Source organism: Felis catus, chromosome F1, assembly GCF_018350175.1.
Source record: "Felis catus isolate Fca126 chromosome F1, F.catus_Fca126_mat1.0, whole genome shotgun sequence".
Lineage (NCBI taxonomy): Eukaryota > Metazoa > Chordata > Mammalia > Carnivora > Felidae > Felis > Felis catus.
The window spans coordinates 20,474,834-20,494,355 of NC_058384.1; the positions used below are offsets into that span (position 1 = coordinate 20,474,834).

The window sequence follows — 19,522 nt, forward strand, 5'->3', positions numbered from 1 at the left end:
AGACGTGGAATAACAAAAAGTAAATAAAGAACGAGGATGTTTAAAATACTGCTTGTAGATAGTGGATTTGAAAATAGTACTCTGAATGTTAAATCACTCTGTGTTCTTATTTACTACAGAGACATCAAGTATGTTGCTGCCTAAGTTGCTAAAGTAATGCTTTTTGCTTTAAATAACATTTCCCAACAGTGCTACTTTTGGCTTTTCCCAGGCAAAGACGTGTTGGTGTTTCTATGTGTGTGTTTATTTCCTTTGTTAAGTATTACATGCCATTTTGGATAAATATGAATTCAAACCATTTTTATCATTTGTTGGCTTCATCATTGATGTAGAAATAAAATAATGCCTTTATTACCCAGCTCCTCTCCTTTATTAGTTTTCTTGGATTTAATGTAAAGGATAGAGAGGAAAATAAGATGTTTAGGCCACATTAAGTTTACAGCCCACATCGTTTTTAGGTGTCTTCATAGGGACATATAATAAAAATGAATTATTTATATAAATCCAGATACCATTTTTGAACTGGAATCGAAGAACTGGAATAGAAACAAAAGGGTTTTCGAAGTATTTTCCAGGTTTTGATAGTTTTGGTTATAAATAACTTTCATTGTTTTAGCAGATTTATGAAAGCAAATGTATATAAAATGTATAGTATTACTAACACCTGTAAGTATATCTAGAATCAATAGAAGAAAACTTTTTTTTTTAATCTATGCTGCATGCTTAAGAAAGGAGCCACCACATTTAGATTTAGAAAGGATTTAGAAAGCTATATTACAGGAAGAAATTATATTGTTCTAGGTATCAATGATTGTGTGAATAAAAGCATATGTAATATATACAATTTATAATGGAATCCAACAGGAACAGATTATACCATTCTCTCGGCCCGGTGACACGAGTGGTACGAAATGGCTATCGAAGCCACATGAAGGCCAGCAGGTACAATCCCCCTGCATCCAGGGGTCACAGAACTCCCCTCTGGTGGTGGTGATTGGCTTAATGGGTGTAATCTCACAGTATCTCTGTTCTTTCTCAGCTAATTGGTTTATCAGCTAAAAAAATACCCAAGAAAACTTGCTTTCCGAGATTTAATCTAGAGAGAAATTTGGACTTCTCTTTCCGATCCACTGAGCTAGTTGCAAAATAATTCCAAGTTGGTAGCCTTGTAACCATACAGGTCTTTCTAATGCTTCTAGTTATTGGATGAGCAATATAAAAATCCACTTATTATTCAAAGGCTACTTACTGTCATAGCATTTACTTTGCTAATTCATTTTATCTTGTTAAGAATTTTTTAGATAAACTGCAGGTCCAGAATTTAGACAAGTCTATTTCAGTAAATATTTGTTCGTTTCAACTTCCGTTTGTTCAGTGTTTATGTAGTTTTACCAGGTCTCTTTCTGCACCATATTAGCTGCGGAAAGAAATGAGAATGTTAGATTGATTGGGGGCTGGAGGCTAATGGTAACGGGTAATCAGCCACCTCATACTACAACAGAATAGCCAACTTCAAAAGTGAACTTTATATCAATTTGGTGTCTAATCTCTCTGTGTATACCTCCCTGAATATAAACAGCTCTAACATGAAATTTCTAGTGGTCTCTAGGTTTTTAAGTCACTTTGAAGACACCTAAATAATCATAAAGGGATAAACTGGCAAACTGCACAGTTTTTGTCTGTGTTGTAGGAATTCTGCAGATCATGTCAGATCACCAGAGAATGACAGCTTAAGTTATTCTTGTTTTAAATATAGGACCTTAAGTCCCTTGGGGAAAGATATTTGAATGTTTGATTATTTTGTGATGGTTTTCTTAAGATATATGAAAAGGGAATCTTGAGTTTTGTAGTTATTCCTTCCTTAGAGAGCTGTTAGGCTATAAGGCTATAACCAAACACTTACACATTGACAGCGTTTAAATGTCATTAAAATTTATCATAGTACGCCAGATTTTTAAATATGTTGTTATTGCCTGTATTACTTCTCTCATCTACTTTAGAATTAATTTAAGCATGGGTTTTCTTTTCCCTTTCCTCCTTTTTTGAGTTTCTGCTATTTTTATTTAGAGTTTTGTATGCTTAAATACTTTTAACAAAAAGAATCCTCATCTTTCCTACCAAGACTTAAAATTTCTAATGGGAAAAAAGTTTACAGCAGTGATGCAATGTAGCATGTAAGAAGAAAAAAGTCTTGGGGGTGCCTGTGTGGCTCTGACTCTTGGTTTCTGTTCAGGTCATGATCTCAAAGTTCATGAGTTCAAGCCCTGTATCGGGCTTTGCACTGACAGTGCAGATCCTGCTTGGGATTCTCTCTCCCTCTGCCCCTCCTCTGCTCGCTCGCTCTCTCTCTCTCTCTCTCTCTCTCAAAATAAATAAACAAACATTATAAAAAAAAGAAGAAAAAGTCTTAAATCCATAATTTAATCTTCACCAAAGTGAATTGCTCTATTCTTTCTAAATTATGCTTGTTCAAATATGTCATAAAGTGTGTTTTTAACCATCTGACTTTAATAACTTCCTGATTAAACTTTTGTGACAGTTTATAAATTTCGTATCAGTAAACCTTTATAATTGTCAGTGTCTTCTTGTTCTGAATACAGTAACAAAGTTTTACCATTAAGAGCAGTTACTTTTCATTTAAGTACCTGCTTTGTAACTACTGTACCCAAAAGCTCTTACATGTTCTTTTCTTCATTCCGTTGTTACAGTTCCGCAGAATCAGAAGATTTGGCAGTACATTTATATCCAGGAGCTGTTACTATTCAAGGTGTTCTCAGAAGAAAAACTTTGTTAAAAGAAGGCAAAAAGCCCACAGTAAGATCTTATCTTATATTTTAACACACCTCTAAAAATATGCAAATGTATAGGGCCCTAAAAAATATGAAGACAATTGAAGTAAAACCAAATACATGGTTCAACTGAAACAATTTGAAATACACATTTGCCTCACTGTGTTTCTTAATTTAGACTTCAGTTAAATCATTCATTTAGGGTGTTTACATCAAGGAGCTCCTGTTCCCTCAGTCCCCTAATGTAGTTCTTACACAAAACCATTTCACAGAGAAACTTGAAAGTATATGCTGTTATGAAGTATTTTAGTAATAAGTTTAGGAAAAGAACAGAGAGTAACAACCCTAAAAAATGGGATTCAACTAATTTTGTTTTGTCAGTCCTAACTTGTTTATTTAAATCTTCTGTAATGCAGTTTTTCCTTCATGAAATGAAACCCAGGTATTAAATGTCCGTCAAAACATAGTTATATTTTTTAAAAAAATGATAACAGTGGCACAAAGCCTTTGTACGTAACCTAGAAGCTTCTTCTTCCCCAACAGCAGCAAGTAGTTGGACTACTAAGAAAGAGAATTTTGTTTTCTCAAATAATGGTATAATTTATCTAGTTTGGAATTAAAACTTCAACGTATATCCAGACGTAACACTTTTGAAGCTACAAAGGCTTCTTAAAACATAAAAATGGTTTGCATCTAAGCAATCTGATTTTGCTGCCTGTGTTACAGTAAACCTCAGGCACATATAGTTAGGAAGCTACACTAGGCCAGCTCACAAACTAGGAGTAGCCTGTCGGGTAGGATATTACTACACAATTGTGCACCAGATGCTGGAAATAGATCAGCAAACAAGATGAGGCCAAGTGCCTGCCTTGTGGGGATGACATTCCAACGAGGACAAATAGAAAGTAAGCCCTTGAAATAAGGTGATGGGATGCCAGATGAGGGGGTGAGGAGAGGTATCGGCGCAGCGAGGCTTCCACGCTGTCATGGGAATGAAGAAGGCGGGTTAGCCGTGTGAGGATCTCCAGCTCAGGAGGCAAGAAGACCCATGTGGCTGAGGCACGGAAGGTGGAGGAGGCGAAGTCAGAACAGTTAGCGTTGCTTGATGGATGTATTTGATGCGGTGTGTGAGAGAACGTGGAAGTGAAGGTGGCGTCTGGGTTTGGGGCTGAGCTCGATGAATGTTGGGCACGTTTATTCAAATGGGGAAAGTTTTCTCCAAGAGGGGCTGGTCAGTCTTGGCTGAGTTCACTTTATGCATTTAAGTGGAGATGTCAGTTTGGCTGTAAAGAATACAGTTCAAAAGTTCAGCAGAGAGGTGGTGGCCAGAGATAGAGATTTGGGACTTGTTAGCATACAGATGGTATTTGAAGTATGAGACCGGATGAGACAGATTATCTATGAAGAAAACAGGGCAGGGATAGAACTCTGTAACATGTAAAGGTCTGCTGTAAGAAAAGCAGAGAGAACGAAGGAACTGTTAATCAGAGAAGCATAGCAGTTAAAAGTATTTCAAGAAAGGAGTGGCCAGCTGTGTCGGATGTTGCTAAGAGGTTGTGACAAGAACAGAGGCTTTGGGGGCGCCTTGGTGGTTCGGTCAGTTAAGCATCTGACTCTCGGTTTCGGCTCAGGTCACGATCTCACGGCTTTGTGTGTTTGAGCCCCGCATTGGGCTCTGTGCTGGCGGCACAGAGCCTCCTTGAGATTCTCTGTCCCTCTCTTGCTGCCCCTCCCCCACTTATGCTGTCTCTGTCTCTCTCAAAATAAATAAATAAACTTAAAAATATTAAAAAGAAGAAAAAAAGAACAGAAGCTTTGATAAAATGTCAGTGATCAGTAACCTTGACCGCAGCAGCCTAACTGAAAGTAAGTTGAAGAGAAAATGGGCAAGATGGAAGTGGAGTCGGGAATTAGAGCCACCTTGCAAGAAGTTACAGGAGCAGAGAAATTGGCTGCTATCTGGTGGGGCAGGGAGTGGGGCAGTGGAGGGATTTTCAGAGATGACAGTGCTGTTAAGCCTCATTTGTATAATGATGGTAGAGGGGGAGAAATCAAAAAACATTGGAGAGGGAGTAAATTACAAAAGCAGGTTTCTTGAGGAAGTGAGAGTAGGAAGCTAGGGTGTGAAAAGAGAGTGGAGTTTCTCCTTTGATAGAAGCAGCATTAACTATTCTGTTGTAGCGAGAAGAAAGGCTAAGTATGTGGGTCTACAAACAGGTGGTTAGATGGCATTGGCCTGGGAAGATGAGGTAGTCCTCACTAGACTTCAGCTCTTTTCCTCCGAGAAGTGTGCGATGCTGTCATGAGAGGGTGGAGTACTACAGTTTTTAAGAGAAGGAATGAAATCGTTGTCTCCAGAGAAAGAATATAATGACTTGATGGGGTAAAAGTGAAGTGCTATTGATTTCTATTTGAGATTGCTGGTTATAATTTTATCAGTTGGCACAATTATGTGATTTCTCCAGCAATATTCGGTTATTGTAATGTGCCAAGTAATCAGATGGTTAGATTTAAATAGGGCTAGGGCTATATCGGGATAGAGGGATGGTGAGATGCCAGTGTTTGGAAGGGAACGGATATAGTGCTGGACCGTGTGGTCCTGGCTAAATATGGAGAGGGGGAAAGGAGGATACGGGATGGGGAGGCAGTGGCAAGGCTAGATAATGAGCCTGGGTGGCTCAGTTATAAGCATCCGACTTCGGCTCAGGTCATGATCTGACGGTTCGTGAGTTCAGGCCCTCATCAGGCTCACTGCTGTCAGGCTGTCAGCCTGGAGCCCGCTTCGGATCTCTGTTCCTCTCTGCCCTTCCCCACTTGCATTCTCTCTCTCTCTCTCTCTCTCTCTCTCTCTCTCTCAATAAGTAAATAAATAAGAAAGTGGCAGTAGAGTGTGTTCAGTGAAAGTGACAGGAATGTTGGAGATAACGATTTCAGAAGTGATTCGAGACTAAGATTAGGCTAAGGTGGCTGGAGTGCAGTGGAGCTCTTGGTCATCAGCACTAAGAAAGTGAAGAAACTGAGAAACTGGTGGTAGTATATTCATGTGTTTGTCTTTCCAGGTAGCATCATGGACAAAGTATTGGGCAGCTTTGTGTGGGACACAGCTTTTTTACTATGCTGCCAAATCTCTAAAAGCTACAGAAAGAAAACATGTAAGTATTCCTCCTCTAAACTGTTAGCAGAGTCGTGCCTCCTCTCCATGGTTGTAAAGAAAGTAGTCCTAATGGAATGCGGCAAGTTGGTTTTTTTCCACATTCTAATCCAGAAGTTCTTCCGTCTATTTCTTGTATGAGTAGTGTGGTAGAATGATTTTACTTAGGGATACCATTCCAAAGAAAGTCTTGGAATAACTTCCATATTTAGAAGTTTCTTTTTTTGAATGCAATTTTTCCATTGAAAGATCAAAAGTGCACATTACCAATATCTATCTTGGAATCAAAACCTTCCCACGCCTGGGTTTCTTGTTCAGAAAATAGTTGACAGTTATTGCTTTGGAGTCTCAGTTCATAACACGTAAAATGTGAAAAATTGAGACCATCATCTAATGTTCTTTCCACCTCGATTTCTAATGGAGTGATTTTTCCCAACAGTAAAGAGGAACAATGGTTACTATGCTCACTGAAGTCCACTTTCTTGTGCTGCATGTTACTTAGAAGCCTCTCAGTGCTCTTTTCTCAAAATGTAAAGTCGTGCTGTAAATCTTCTCTGCATGCTGTTTTGTTTTTATATGCTAGTGATACAGTCTTTGTAAGGAAGAAATTTTCCATGTTGCATTAATAAAATCCCCTTGAGAAGAATTTTATTTCTAAGTCATGTATTTTGTGGGAAAATTAAGTGGTTTACCATACTGAGGAAAGGTAAGCTACTAAAAAAAAAAAAAAAAAAAAAAAATCAAGTCCTTTTACTACATATAAATTACCCAATGACATTGCATAATTCACAGAAGCTCTTCTTTATTCTTACGGTTTCAGTTTTTTGCAATTAAATCAGAGGTGTAGAAGAGTACGTTTTTTGGTGTAAATGAATGTTGTAAGTGCATCACCACCTTCTTTCCTGTCAGCCAGACCTACACCTGTCAGTGTCCTGCATTTGGTGTTAATCAGTGCCCTGCTCTGCCTTCGGGTTTAAGGATGTATGTTTTCTTAAACAGTATATTGCTTCATTTTTTAACTATGCCTGAATGAAATCATGAATTCTGAAGTTCTGGCTTTTTTGCCCACTATTATCTTACAGTTATTTACATATAGTCCTCACATTGAAGTAAAGGACTATTTTTTGTATTTCTGGTCAAAGTGACTAATGCTCATTCACCCACCAGAGTTACACAGACTCGTTCCACCAGAACATTTTGCAGAGTAATTGCTTCTAATTAATACTGCTGTCCTCAAAGGGAGGAAAAAAGGTTGCTGTAACTAAATGAAGTCCTTTATCTTCAGATATAGTTAACTCTTCACATAGCCACTGTGAGATGCTTGCCTCAGTTTCACTTAGTTGATGATTATAAAGTAGCTGTTCAAAATTAAATGGGTTTTTTTTCTCTAACTTTAACTAGAAAGAAGCCTAATAAAATTAGCATAGTGGCCTGTAAGGAAATCAAATTGAGTGCCTAGGAAAAGGACTATATTCCTAATCTCTTGATTAAAGCTATTAAGATTAAAAAAGGAATTATAAGAACAACATAGAAGATATAGAGACAGGGTCATGTTCATTTTTAGAGTATCAATTTTAGAAGAGATGTGGCACAGGACTAAAAGCAATGAAGGAAAAACTTTGCAAAATCATTTTCAAACAAAATTAAAATATGAATTGGAAGAAAATATTGGCTATATGTAAGCAATAGATAAAGGATTAAAATCTGTTCTATAAGCACAGCACCACCTATGTAGTATTCTTGCCAAAAATGTAACCTGAATCTAATCATGAAGAAACAATCAAATCCAGATTGTGAGACATTTTACAAGACAACTGGCTTGGTAGTTGGAGAATTTGGTAGATGGAGGGGGGCGGGGGGACAAGAGGACTGTTACAGGTTAAAAGAGACTGAGGAGTCTGAGAGATAAATGCAGTTGTATATTTTTGTTGGATCCTGGAAGTGATTTTTTTTTTTTTTTGAACTACAAAGATCTTAATTGGGACAATTGAAGAAATTTAAATACGAACTTTAAAAACTACGTGTCTGTTAAATTTCTTAGATACTTACGTTGTGGTTATATGGAAATACATTCGTAGAGTATACATGCTGAAATATTTAGGACTCAATATTATGATGTCTGTAGGTCAAAGAGATCAAGCAAATGCACAAAATGTAGGTATGTGGGTAACCACTGACATTCTTTCAACTTCTCTGTAGTTTCGGCCTTTCAAAATTAAAAGCTAGAGGGGAAAAAAATCACTAATGAAAATAACGCCTGTTCATATGTCTATAAATGCTGAAGGAAGAAATCTGGAAGCCTACAAACCTATATTTTATTACTCTCTATACATCTTTTTTCCTATGAGGAACAGTATAAGCTTGGCAGGGTAGAATAACTGGGGAGAGAGAAGAGGACTCATATGTCTATATTTTTGGATGTTTTAAAATAACATTCACTGTAAAAATATTTTAATGGAAGTTTATTCATTGTAAGAAAAAGTTTTTACAGGTATGTGTGAACCTATCTCTGTATGGTGCAGAAAGAATAAATATTGTTCAATTAGTTCATTTTTAAAAACCAAGACTGCACCTGAAAAGAAATCTGTAACAAAACTTAAGACCTTCTACAACTTAGAATAAAACAGGAGGAAAGAAAAAGGGAAAGAAGAGATAAATAGAAGATGAAATATAAGTGGCTAATAAACATGAAAGGATGATCGACCTCATTAGCTATCAAAAATGTAGATTAAAAAGATGCCCTTTTTTATTTTTAGGCAAAAAGTTTAAAGATTGATAATACAGCATTGGGCATGGTGTAGGGAAACACAGACTGTTATTTGCAGAAATTTAAATTGGTATTGTTTTTGTGGTGGGCAGTCCTAGTCAATATTTAACTTAATGATAACCAGCGATTCCTTATCTGATAATCTGGCCTGTGGAAATCCTTGAACAAGTGCACAAAGATACCTGTAGAAGCATATTCCTGTAGTGTTTATAATAGCAGAAATCTATAAACACTCAAAATATTTATCAATAAGGAATTACTGACAAGTGAAAACCACAAGTCAGAGTATACATACGCCCCTGTTTGTACAGATGACCTTTGAACAGCTAGGTTAGGAACACCTACCCTGGCTCCCTCCCACTCCCGTGCAGTTGAAAATCCAGCTCCCCAAAAACTTAGCTACCAGTAGCCTACTGTTGATCAAAAGCTTTACCAATAACATGAAGAGTTTATTGACATATTTTGTATATTGTATGTGTTATATGATTTCTTACAATAAAGGAGGCTGGGGGAAAATGTTAATAAAATCATAAGAAAAAAATACACTTACTGTATTGATCCAAGAACTGCATATAAGTGGACCCGCGCGGTTCAAACCCGTGTTGCTCAAGGGTCAAGAGTCAACTGTATATGAAAACCAACAGTATCAAAAAAGTCTTTGGTGGGGCACCCGGGTGGCTCAGTCGGTTAAGCATCTGACTTCAGCTTGGGTTGTGATCTTAACGTTGGTGAGTTCGAGTGCCACGTTGGGCTCTGTGCTGACAGCTCAGAGCCTGGAACCTGCTTCGGATTCTAGGTCACCCTCTCTCTTTGCTCCTCCCACACTTACTTTCTCTCTCTCTCTCTCTCTCTCTCTCTCTCTCTCTCTCGGTCTCTGTCTCTGTCTCTCTCAAAAATAAATAAACATTAAAAAAATAATAAAAAAAAGTCTTTGGTGTAAATGCATAGACAGGGGTCCAGAGGGCTCCACCCTGAACGGTGATGAATTTTGGGGAGTGGGATGAGATTCAGCTGGTGGTCAAGGGGCACTTTTACTCCCTATGCTTTGGCCCTCTATACAAAGAGACTTACATTGCTTGAGTTACTTTTTTTTTTTTTAAGGTTAGGAAAAGAACATTGGAAAATCATGCTGTTTGCTTTGACATAAATTATAAGCTGTCAAATCAGCAGTTCTGGAGTATTGCCCATTTCATTTTTGATAGTATTAAAACTTTGTAATTAGCTTTCATTTTTGTAGCGCCCATGTCGTTACAAGTAATGTGCTGTGTTCATACTTTTTCCCATTACTTTAAAATTGTGAAACATGTGAAAGGTGTGTGGTGTACATGTACACTTTAAGGAGTAATAAAATGAATGCCTTTATAACTCTCCACCCAGCATAAGAAACAGTCTTAGTGAAACCATCTACATCTTCCCAGAGAGCATCTTCCTTCTGTCCAGCCTGTCACTGTCCTGAATTTACATTCATTACTGCTTTTTTTTTTTTTTTTACTTTACAGATTTCCTTAACACATTTTTTTTAACTGTATCTGAATAGATTCACATACATAGTCTGAAGCACTACCTTTTTTGCTTAATACTATATTGTTGAGATTCTTCACTGTTGATGCATATAACTGTCACTTTTTTCTTTTCACAATTGAATAGTCTTCCATTTTATGAATCTTACATAATGTATTCATCATTCTACTGTAGATAGATATTTGGATAGTTGCCAGTTTTTTGCCGTATCTAGCAGTGCCACTGTGAATATTTTTGTGTGTATGTTCTCTAGGACTGCAGATGTTCAACTTTACAAGAAAATGCCAAATAGATTTACACACTCACCAGTAGCACAGTGAGGTTGAGGCTCCTCATTGTTAACACAATACTTGTCAGGCTTTTAAATTTTGGCTAATCTAGTAAATATGAAATGGCACATCATGATTTTAATTTATATACCCCTGATTGCTTAATGAGTTTGAAATTGTTTTCATGTTTATTGGTCATTCATGTGTCTTGTGCAAAATATCTGGGTAAATATTTTGCCTATTGGGTGATAGGTTTTCTAATGAATTGGTGAAAGTTCTTTATATATTCTAGACACTGATCGATTAGTAGTTATGTGTTGCAAGTATCTTCTTCCAGTTTCTAATTTGACTTGTTTTTTCAAACTTTCTTTGGGACGTCTTTTACTGAAGAGTTCTTAATTTTAAAGTAATAAAATTTATCTTTCCCTTTATGGTTAGTACTTCCTGAGTCATGTTTTCAAAATTCTTCTCTAACCTGAGATCATTAAGATATTCTGTATTTTCTACTAATGGATTTAGTTTTGCATTGTGCTTTAAAATCATTGATCTACCTGGAATCAGAGACATGTGTGTGTGTGTAGGCGTGTGTACGCATGAGGGAGGGAGAGGGGGGAGAGAGAGGTGTGATAAGAAATAAGCATTCATCTTCATGTTTTTTCTGCATGGATAACCAATTTTCCTGGCATTTTTCATTGAACGATTCATTCTTCACCAGTCTGCAGAGCCCACTCTTGTCATATGAGTTTGCATCTCTGTGCCCATCTCTATGCTCTCTTCAACTTCCATTGCCCTGTCCATCCCTGTCCCGGTAGCCCATGGTCTCAAATACTGTAGCTTTATGAGTCTCGATGTTTATCAGGGCAGGTCCTACCTAATTGTTCTCAGGAGTATATTGGCTATTTCTGCTGCTTTGCCCTTGCATATAAATTTTAGAATCAGCTTATCAAGTTCCATGTAAAACCCTATTGAAATTTTTTTTTTAATGTTCTTTATTTTTGAGAGAGCGAGAGACACAGAGTGTGAGCGGGGGAAGGGCAGAGAGAGAGGGAGATGACACAGAATCTGAAGCAGGCTCCAGGCTCCCCAGCTGACAGCACAGAGCCCGGCACGGGGCTCAAACCCAGGAACCGTGAGATCATGACCTGAGCTGAAGTCGATGCTTAACCAGCGGAGCCACCCAGGCACCCCAAACCCTATTGAAATTTTTATTGAAATGACACTGAATCTATAGATCAATTTAGGGAGAATCAAATAGGGAGATCTATACAAATCACACCTTTTTCTTCATCTCATGGTATTTCTTCATTGATTTATGGCTTCTTGAATACCTTTGAACTGTTACACTTTCCCGTATGCCTTGTTACATGTATTGCTCTCTTATAAATGACTATTATATTTCTAGTGTATAGAATTACATTTGACTTTCGTACTGATCTTTTCCAAGCATCCTTGCTAATCAAACTTATTAATTTGGTAGGTTTGAGTGGATTTTCTGTGTCAATATTATCATCTGTGAGTAATGGCAGTTTTATTTCTTCCTTACTTTTACACCTTTTATTTCCTTTTTGTTGTCATATTAAGCTAAGTCTTCAAATTCTGTGTTGAGTGGATGTAGCAATGGTGGGCATCCTTGTCTTGATACCGATTTTGAAATGTTTTTAGAATTTTACCCTTGAGTGTGTGTATTACAGGGTTTTGATTTGGGAATTTTTTTTTTCTTTCCTGCTTTGTTTTGGTTTGGGTTTTATGTAGGTTTTGTTTGTTTGCTTGGTGGATACTCTTCATTGAATTAGAAACTTCTCTTCCATTCCTAGTCTATCACAGACTTGCATTATATTTTACCAGATGGTTTTATTTTGCATCAGCTGAGTTGAGCGTATTTTTTCTTTTTAATCTGTTAATAATTTTTCTACAAATTAAAAAAAGATTTTTCTAAAGTTGAACTAATCTTACTTTCTTGAAATAAACCCAACTTAGTTGCATTAGTTGATTTTCTAACATTAAATCAACCTCACATTCCTTGGATAAATCCAGCTTGTCATATATATCAGCTTTTTATACACCAATACTTAATATTTTTTCATTTATGTTTATGAATGAGATTAACCTAATTTTCTGTTCCTTTATAACAGCACTTTTTTCATTACATTTATTTCATGGTATGTATAACTTTAAAAACAAGAATAGAAAAGTAACAAACATGCCAAGAATACCTTTTTTTTGAGAAATACAAGTAAGAATATACTATTAAGAATTGTCTGATAGCATTGCTGACTTAGTAAATCATCAGGTTTAAGATAACAACCCGTATTACATTGCACACGTTAAACTTCCACAGTGTTGTATGTTAATTACATCTCAGTAAAGCTGAGTGAGAAAAGATGACACCTTGATTAAAATGCAGGTATGTTTCCTATAAGCAAGGAGTGAGGGGCAACATAGTAAGGAACAGAAAAAAACAACATAGATGAATTTACCAAATCCAGCAAAAGATCATGCTTTTAGGTAATTGAGACTCAGACAGTTACACTTTGATAAAGAGTTGAAGCTATGAAGAATCTGGAAAGTAGGAGACTACCTAAAGAGGGCATACTTAAATGGAGTTTAGTTGTAAGTAAAAGGCTGTGAGCAGACTTGACCAACATGGAGTCACAAATCTCACCTCTCAGTGGGAGAAACTGAAAATATGCTCACTCTTAAGGTTTGTTTAGGATGAGCCATAAATTTTGTGTTTCCATTAATTATCTGTTTATCTCTCAGTTCAAATCAACATCGAATAAGAACGTATCCGTGGTAGGATGGATGGTGATGATGGCTGATGACCCAGAACACCCAGATCTCTTCTTGCTGACTGACTCTGAGAAAGGTGAATCATTAGAATAACTAGGGTTTAAGGTACTGCGTGTACATAACTTTCAGCTGGCCAAAACCTAGTTTAAGTGGAATACTTGACCAGGAACATGTTTGTATAGTTTTATGTCTTGGAAATATTTCTGTCACATAATGTGTAGTAATGATGCCAATATTTTTAGATATCAGTATCTATTATAAGCATATTTTCTTTGCTACATGGTCATAAACTTGAAATTAAAAGCCCAAGTAATCCCTAGAGAGCTAAGAACCAGGGAGGGAGGGAGGGAGGGAGGGAAGGAGGGAGGGAAGGAGGGAGTTGGAGAATCTATAGGCCATGATTTGCCATATGTGCAGCACCCCTTCATTTGTACCCTGAAATTATTATTCTTAAGTTCTAAATGTGACAGAGGTTGTCCTCTAAATGATTTTTATTCCATTATTTTTAATTAAATTAATTGGTTGACTCCTGTCACTTTCAAAATATGGTTTATAATACTTTGCTTGCAATGTAGAGAGAGACTTAAAAATGAAATTATTGGCTGCTGACTATAGGAGTTCTTCAAGTGGATCTGAGAAGTTAGACAGTGGGCCGATTAGAATCCGATCCTACCTCCTGACCCTGTGCGCATCTCTAAGTGGAGACCACAGGCAGCCATCAGAACAGATCTTTACATGGTTGCTGCTCTTCCTTCCTAACAACTGCCAGCTCTTGATGAGCACCTCAAAGGAAGCTAGACAGGAAATTCTTTCATATCTGCCCAGAATCTTCCACTGCAGCAACTCACCACTGAAATTATACTTCTTGACTGTACAGTTATATTTTGATGTCTGTTTATTCAGAATGTATTTTACATCAACAGATACTCTGCTTTTAGGATTTTATAGTATTTTGAGTGAAAACTGAAGCAAATATGTTAGATACAGAAAAAAATCATAGTAGCAAAATGTCTCATTTGAGATTCAATAGATTGATTTATAGAGTTAAGGACTCTCTACTCAGTATTCTAAATTCAAAGTCCCTGCCCTACTCCCCAAATCCCAAAGACATTATTCATAAAATTACATTTTAAGATCATTTTCATTGGGTTTACTTAACAAATTCTTTATTGTCTTTCAGTTCCCTTAGTGTAGCTTGATAGAACTATTTCCAAGTTGCCGAGGTTTTTGTGACATCTGAACTAATGGCCTTCTGTTAGGGAGGAGAAAGTAGGTAAACGGCAGCTGTGACCAGCTTAACTGTAGATGTGCCTTCTATTCAGGTTGATCTAACGTCTGCATCTAAATTCAGCAAGTAAAACAGTATTGTTGAACATTAAACATTTGGTGAAGAAAAACTGTTGCTTCTGAAAGTGAAAAAGTCCTTTGAGTGTTCAAGTCTCAAAGGAAAGCTCTATCATGGCTAAATAAAGGTCAGGCTCTTGGACCATCGAATGCAATTATAAAGGAAAGAATAGAATTCAGTATGAATTGGGAAATAAAAAGAACTTAGGTCCATGAAAAAAGAGAATAAAGCTCAACTTAGGGCAGGCTTCATTCAGTACATGAATCCTTTCTTTTTTCAGTTTATTACCTTAATATATACGATTATATAAGATATATTTATTATGTGTCAGTCTTGAATTAGCATAAGTTCTAAATACACACAAAATGGATGAATTTCTAATTTTCTAAAAGAGGAAAACATGGTTTTTCAAATTTTCCCAGCAAGCCCTCAGTAGACCTGGCAATCTGTAATAATTTTGGCAACTGTAACCGAAAACTAAGAGCATAGTTGATATTGATGTTAGGTAATTAATCCCTAATTACAGTAGATACTTGCTGTTTAAGTGTCAAACATGTTAAAGTATTTTGCCTGTAAAAACTTAATATTAACATATTCTTCACTCTCCGCCACACACACACAAATCTAGAGGAGCCAAACAATTCTTTTATTTAGGTACACTTTAAAGAGCATTTAAGGAGACAAAAGTACTTCTCTGCCGATTCATAAACAGCAAAATGGTGGCTTTTGGAATTAACGATAGCATGTGAATGTAGCACTGAGAACTCTTCTTTTTATTTATATCAGAAGATCAGGTGTTCGAGGCACAGAATTCTGAAACTGAGAATTCTAGTCATGTTTTAGTTTGCTCTCTGGTATCTGCCCGAATTATTATATGTCAGAGTCCTTAAAATTTTGTTATTTTCCCCTTGTTTTTGGTAACTTTAGGAAATTCATACAAGTTTCAAGCTGGCAACAGAATGAACGCGATGCTGTGGTTTAAGCACTTGAGTGCAGCCTGCCAGAGCAACAGACAGCAGGTGAGCCGCTCGCCTCCATCCTCATGGTGGGCCCGAACATGGGCCTGTGTTTAACCAGTTCCAAAGGGAAGTAAGGAGACCAGTTTTAAGAATGAAGAGGGAAAACAGTATTGTTTTTATTCTTTTTCTTGTTGTCAGTGGTCAGCAAGATATGAAGTCCACGTTTTAGTGAGGAGATAGTCAATAAAAAGTGAACAAAGAGGGGTGCCTGGGTGGCTCAGTTACGCATCCGACTCTTGATTTCGCCTCAGGGCAGGATCTCCCAGTTCGTGAGATCAAACCGAGGTTGCGCTCTGTGCTGACAATGCAGAGCCTGCTTGGGATTTTCTCTCTCCTCTCTTTCTGCCCTTTTCTCTCTCTTCTCTCTCTACTCTCTCTCAAAATAAATAAAATTTTTTATATGTACCAAAAAATGAACAAATAAAATTTGAACTGCTGAAAACTGTATATAGAACTATACAAACTATATAAAAAATAGTTATGTGATATGGAGAGATGAGAGTAGACACCACTTTATTTTTTTTATTAACTCCTAAAATTATTCATTTGATTTTTTTTTCCTTTAAATCCAAGTTAGTTAACATATAGTGTAATAATGACTTCAGGAATAGAATTTAGTGATTCATCACTTACATATAACACCCAGTGCTCATCCCAACAAGTACCCTCCTTAATACCCATCACCCATGTAGCCCATCCCCCCACCCAACACCCTGCCAGCAAACCCCCTTTGTTCTCTGTATTTCAGAGTTTCTTATGGTTTGTCTCCCTCTCTGTTTTTGTCTTACTTTTGCTTCCCTTCCCCTATATTCACCTGTTTTGTTACTTAAATTCCACATATGAGTGAGATATGGTATCTGTCTTTCTCTAATTTCACTTAGCATAATACACTCTAGTTCCATCCACATAGTTGCAGATGGCAAGATTTCATTCTTACTGATCGCCGAGTAATATTCCATTATACACACACACACACACACACACACACACACACACATCACATCTTCTTTATCCATTCATCAGTCAGTGGACATTAGGCTCTTTCCATACTTTGGCTATTGTCAGGAGTGCTGCTATAAACATCGGGGTGCATGTGTCCCTTTGAATCAGCACTCCTGTATTCTTTGGATCAATACCTAGTAGTGCAATTTCTGGGTCGTAGAGTAGTTCTATTTTTAATCTTTTAAGGAACCTCCACACTGTTTTCCAGAGTGACTGCAACAGTTTGCCTTCCCTCCAGTGCAAAAGGGTTACTCTTTTTCCACATCCTCACTAACACCTGTTGTTGCCTGAGTTATTAATTTTATTTTTTAAATTTTTTTTTAAATGTGTGTTTATTTTTGAGAGAGAGAGGGAAAGACAGAGCATGAGCAGGGAAGGAGCAGAGAGCAAGGGAGAGGCAGAATCCTAAGCAGGCTCCAGGCTCTGAGCTGTCAGCAGAGTCCAACACGGGACTCCAAACCACGAACCACAAGAGCATGACCTAAGCTGAAGTTGGAAGCTTAACCAACTGAGCCATCCAAGCCCCCACTGAGTTGTTAATTTAATTTTATTTATTTTTAAAAATTATTTTTAATGTCTATTTATTTTTGAGAGAAAGCCAGACAGACTGTGAGCAGGGGAGGGTCAGAGAGAGAGGGAGGGAGACACAGAATCTGAAGCAGGCTCCAGGCTCTGAGCTGTCAGCACAGAGCCCAACATGGGGCTTAAACTTACAAACCAGGAGATCGCAACCTGAGCTGCAGTCGGATGCCAAACAAACTGAGCCACCCAAGTGCCCCCCTGAGTTGTTAATTTTAGCCATCTGACAGGTGTGAGGTGGTATCTCACTGTGGTTTTGATTTTATTTCCCTGATGATGAGTGATGTTAAGCATCTTTTCATGTGTCTGTTGACCATCTGGATGTCTTCTTTGGAGAAGTGTCTATTCATGTCTTTTGCCCGTTTCTTCACTGGATTATTTGGTTTTTGGGTGTTGAGTTTGATAAGTTCTTTATAGATTTTGGATACAAACCCTTTATCTGATGTGTCATTTGCAGATATCTTCTCATTCTGTCTGTTGCCTCTTAGTTTTGTTAGTCCTTTGCTGTGCAGAGACTTTTTATCTTGATGAGGTCCCAATAGTTCATTTTTGCTTTTGTTTCCCTTGCCTCTGGAGACATGTCAAGTTAAGAAGCTGCTGCAGCCGAGGTCAAAGAGGTTGTTGCCTGTTTTCTCTTCTAGGATTTTGATGGCTTCCTGTCTTGCGTTTAGGTCTTTCATCCATTTTGAGTTTATTTTTGTGTATGGTGTAAGAAAGTGGTCCAGGTTCATTCTTGTGTATGTTGCTGTCGGTTTTCCCAATACCGTTTGCTGAAGAGACTGTTTTTTCCTTTGGATATTCTTTCCTGCTTTGTCAAAGATTAGTTGACCATATGTTTGTGGGTCCATTTGTGGGTTCTCTATTCTGTTCCATTAATCTGTGTGTCTGTTTTTGTGTCAGTACCATACTGTCTTGATGATTACAGTTTTGTAATACAGCTTGAAGTCCAGGATTGTGATGCCTCCAGCTCTGGTTTTCTTTTTCAGGATTGCTTTGGCTATTCAGGGTCTTTTCTCTGGTTCCATACAAATTTTAGGATTGTTCTAGTTCTGTGAAGAATGCTGCTGTTATTTTGACAGGGATTGCATTGAATATGTGGATTGTTTTGTGTAGCGTTGACATTTTAACAATATTTGTTCTTCCAGTCTATAAGCACAGAATGTTTTTTCATTTTTTTTCTGTCTTCCTCAGTTTCTTTCATAAGCTTTCTATAGTTTTCAGTGTATAAATTTTTCACCTCTTTGGTAGATTTATTCCTAGGTATTTTATGCTTTTGGTACAGTTGTGAATGAGATTGATTCCTTGATTTCTCTTTCTGCAGCTTCATTATTGTTGTATAGAAATGCAACTGATTTCTGTACATTGACTTTATATCCTGCAACTTTGCTGAATTCATATATCCGTTCTAGCAGTTTTTTGGTGGAGTCTTTTGGGTTTTCCACATACAGTATAACGTCATCTGCGAAGAGTGAAAGTTTGGCGTCCTCCTTTCTGATTTGGATGCCTTTTATTTCTTTGTGCTGTCTGATTGCTGAGGCTAGGACTTACAACACTATGTTGAATAACAGTGGTGAGAGTGGACGTCTTTGTCGTGCTCCTGACCTTAGTGGGGGAAAGCTCTCAGTTTTTCCCCATTGAGGATGATACTGGCTGTGGGTCTTTCGTATATGGCCTTTATGATCTCGAGGGCATGTTCTTTCTATCCCTACTTTCTTGAGAGTTTTTATCAAGAAAGGATGCCATATTTAGATACAGCTTTAAATAAGAGTGAGGGGCACCTGGGTAGCTCAGTCGGCTCAGGTCATGATCTCACAGTTCATGAGTTCCAGCCCCCCATCAGGCTCCGTGCTGATAGCTCAGAGCCTGGAGCCTACTTCAGATTCTGTGTCTCCCCGTCTCTCTGCCCCTCCCCAACTCATGCTCTTTCTTTCTCTCAAATATAAATAAACATTAAAAAAAAATTTAAGGGGGGCCTGGGTGGCTCAGTCGGTTGAGCGTCCAACTTCGGCTCAGGTCAGGTCTCGTGGTTCACAGATTTGAGCCCCACATCGGGCTCTGTGCTGACAGTGAAGAGCCTGGATCCTGCTTCAGATTCTCTCTCTCTCTCTCTCTCTCTCTCTCTCTCTCTCTCTCTCTCTGTCTCTCTCTGCTCCTCCCTGGCTTGTGCTCTAACTCCCTCAAGAGTAAATAATAAGCATAAAAAAAATTTTTTTTAATTTAATAAAGAAAGAATGAGCACAAAGATCTCCCGGAAGACATTGACATGAATAACAAGAAGGAGCAGCCATGT

The 19,522-nt window shown here is 37.6% G+C and overlaps 1 protein-coding gene across 6 annotated transcripts in view; it reads left to right on the top strand.

Moving 5' to 3' along the window:
• RALGPS2 (Ral GEF with PH domain and SH3 binding motif 2) overlaps nt 1-19,522 on the top strand; it is a 168,698-nt gene that overhangs the window by 140,955 nt on the left and 8,221 nt on the right. For 4 of the 6 annotated variants that reach the window (XM_023247647.2, XM_023247645.2, XM_023247646.2 and 1 more), the window contains 5 exons: nt 865-942; nt 2,709-2,814; nt 5,849-5,941; nt 13,258-13,363; nt 15,560-15,651. In XM_023247647.2, the coding sequence (XP_023103415.1) occupies nt 865-942; nt 2,709-2,814; nt 5,849-5,941; nt 13,258-13,363; nt 15,560-15,651 (475 nt within the window). The remainder of the gene's footprint in view (nt 1-864; nt 943-2,708; nt 2,815-5,848; nt 5,942-13,257; nt 13,364-15,559; nt 15,652-19,522) is intronic. The other 2 variants (XM_023247649.2, XM_023247648.2) reach the window with 1 other exon arrangement.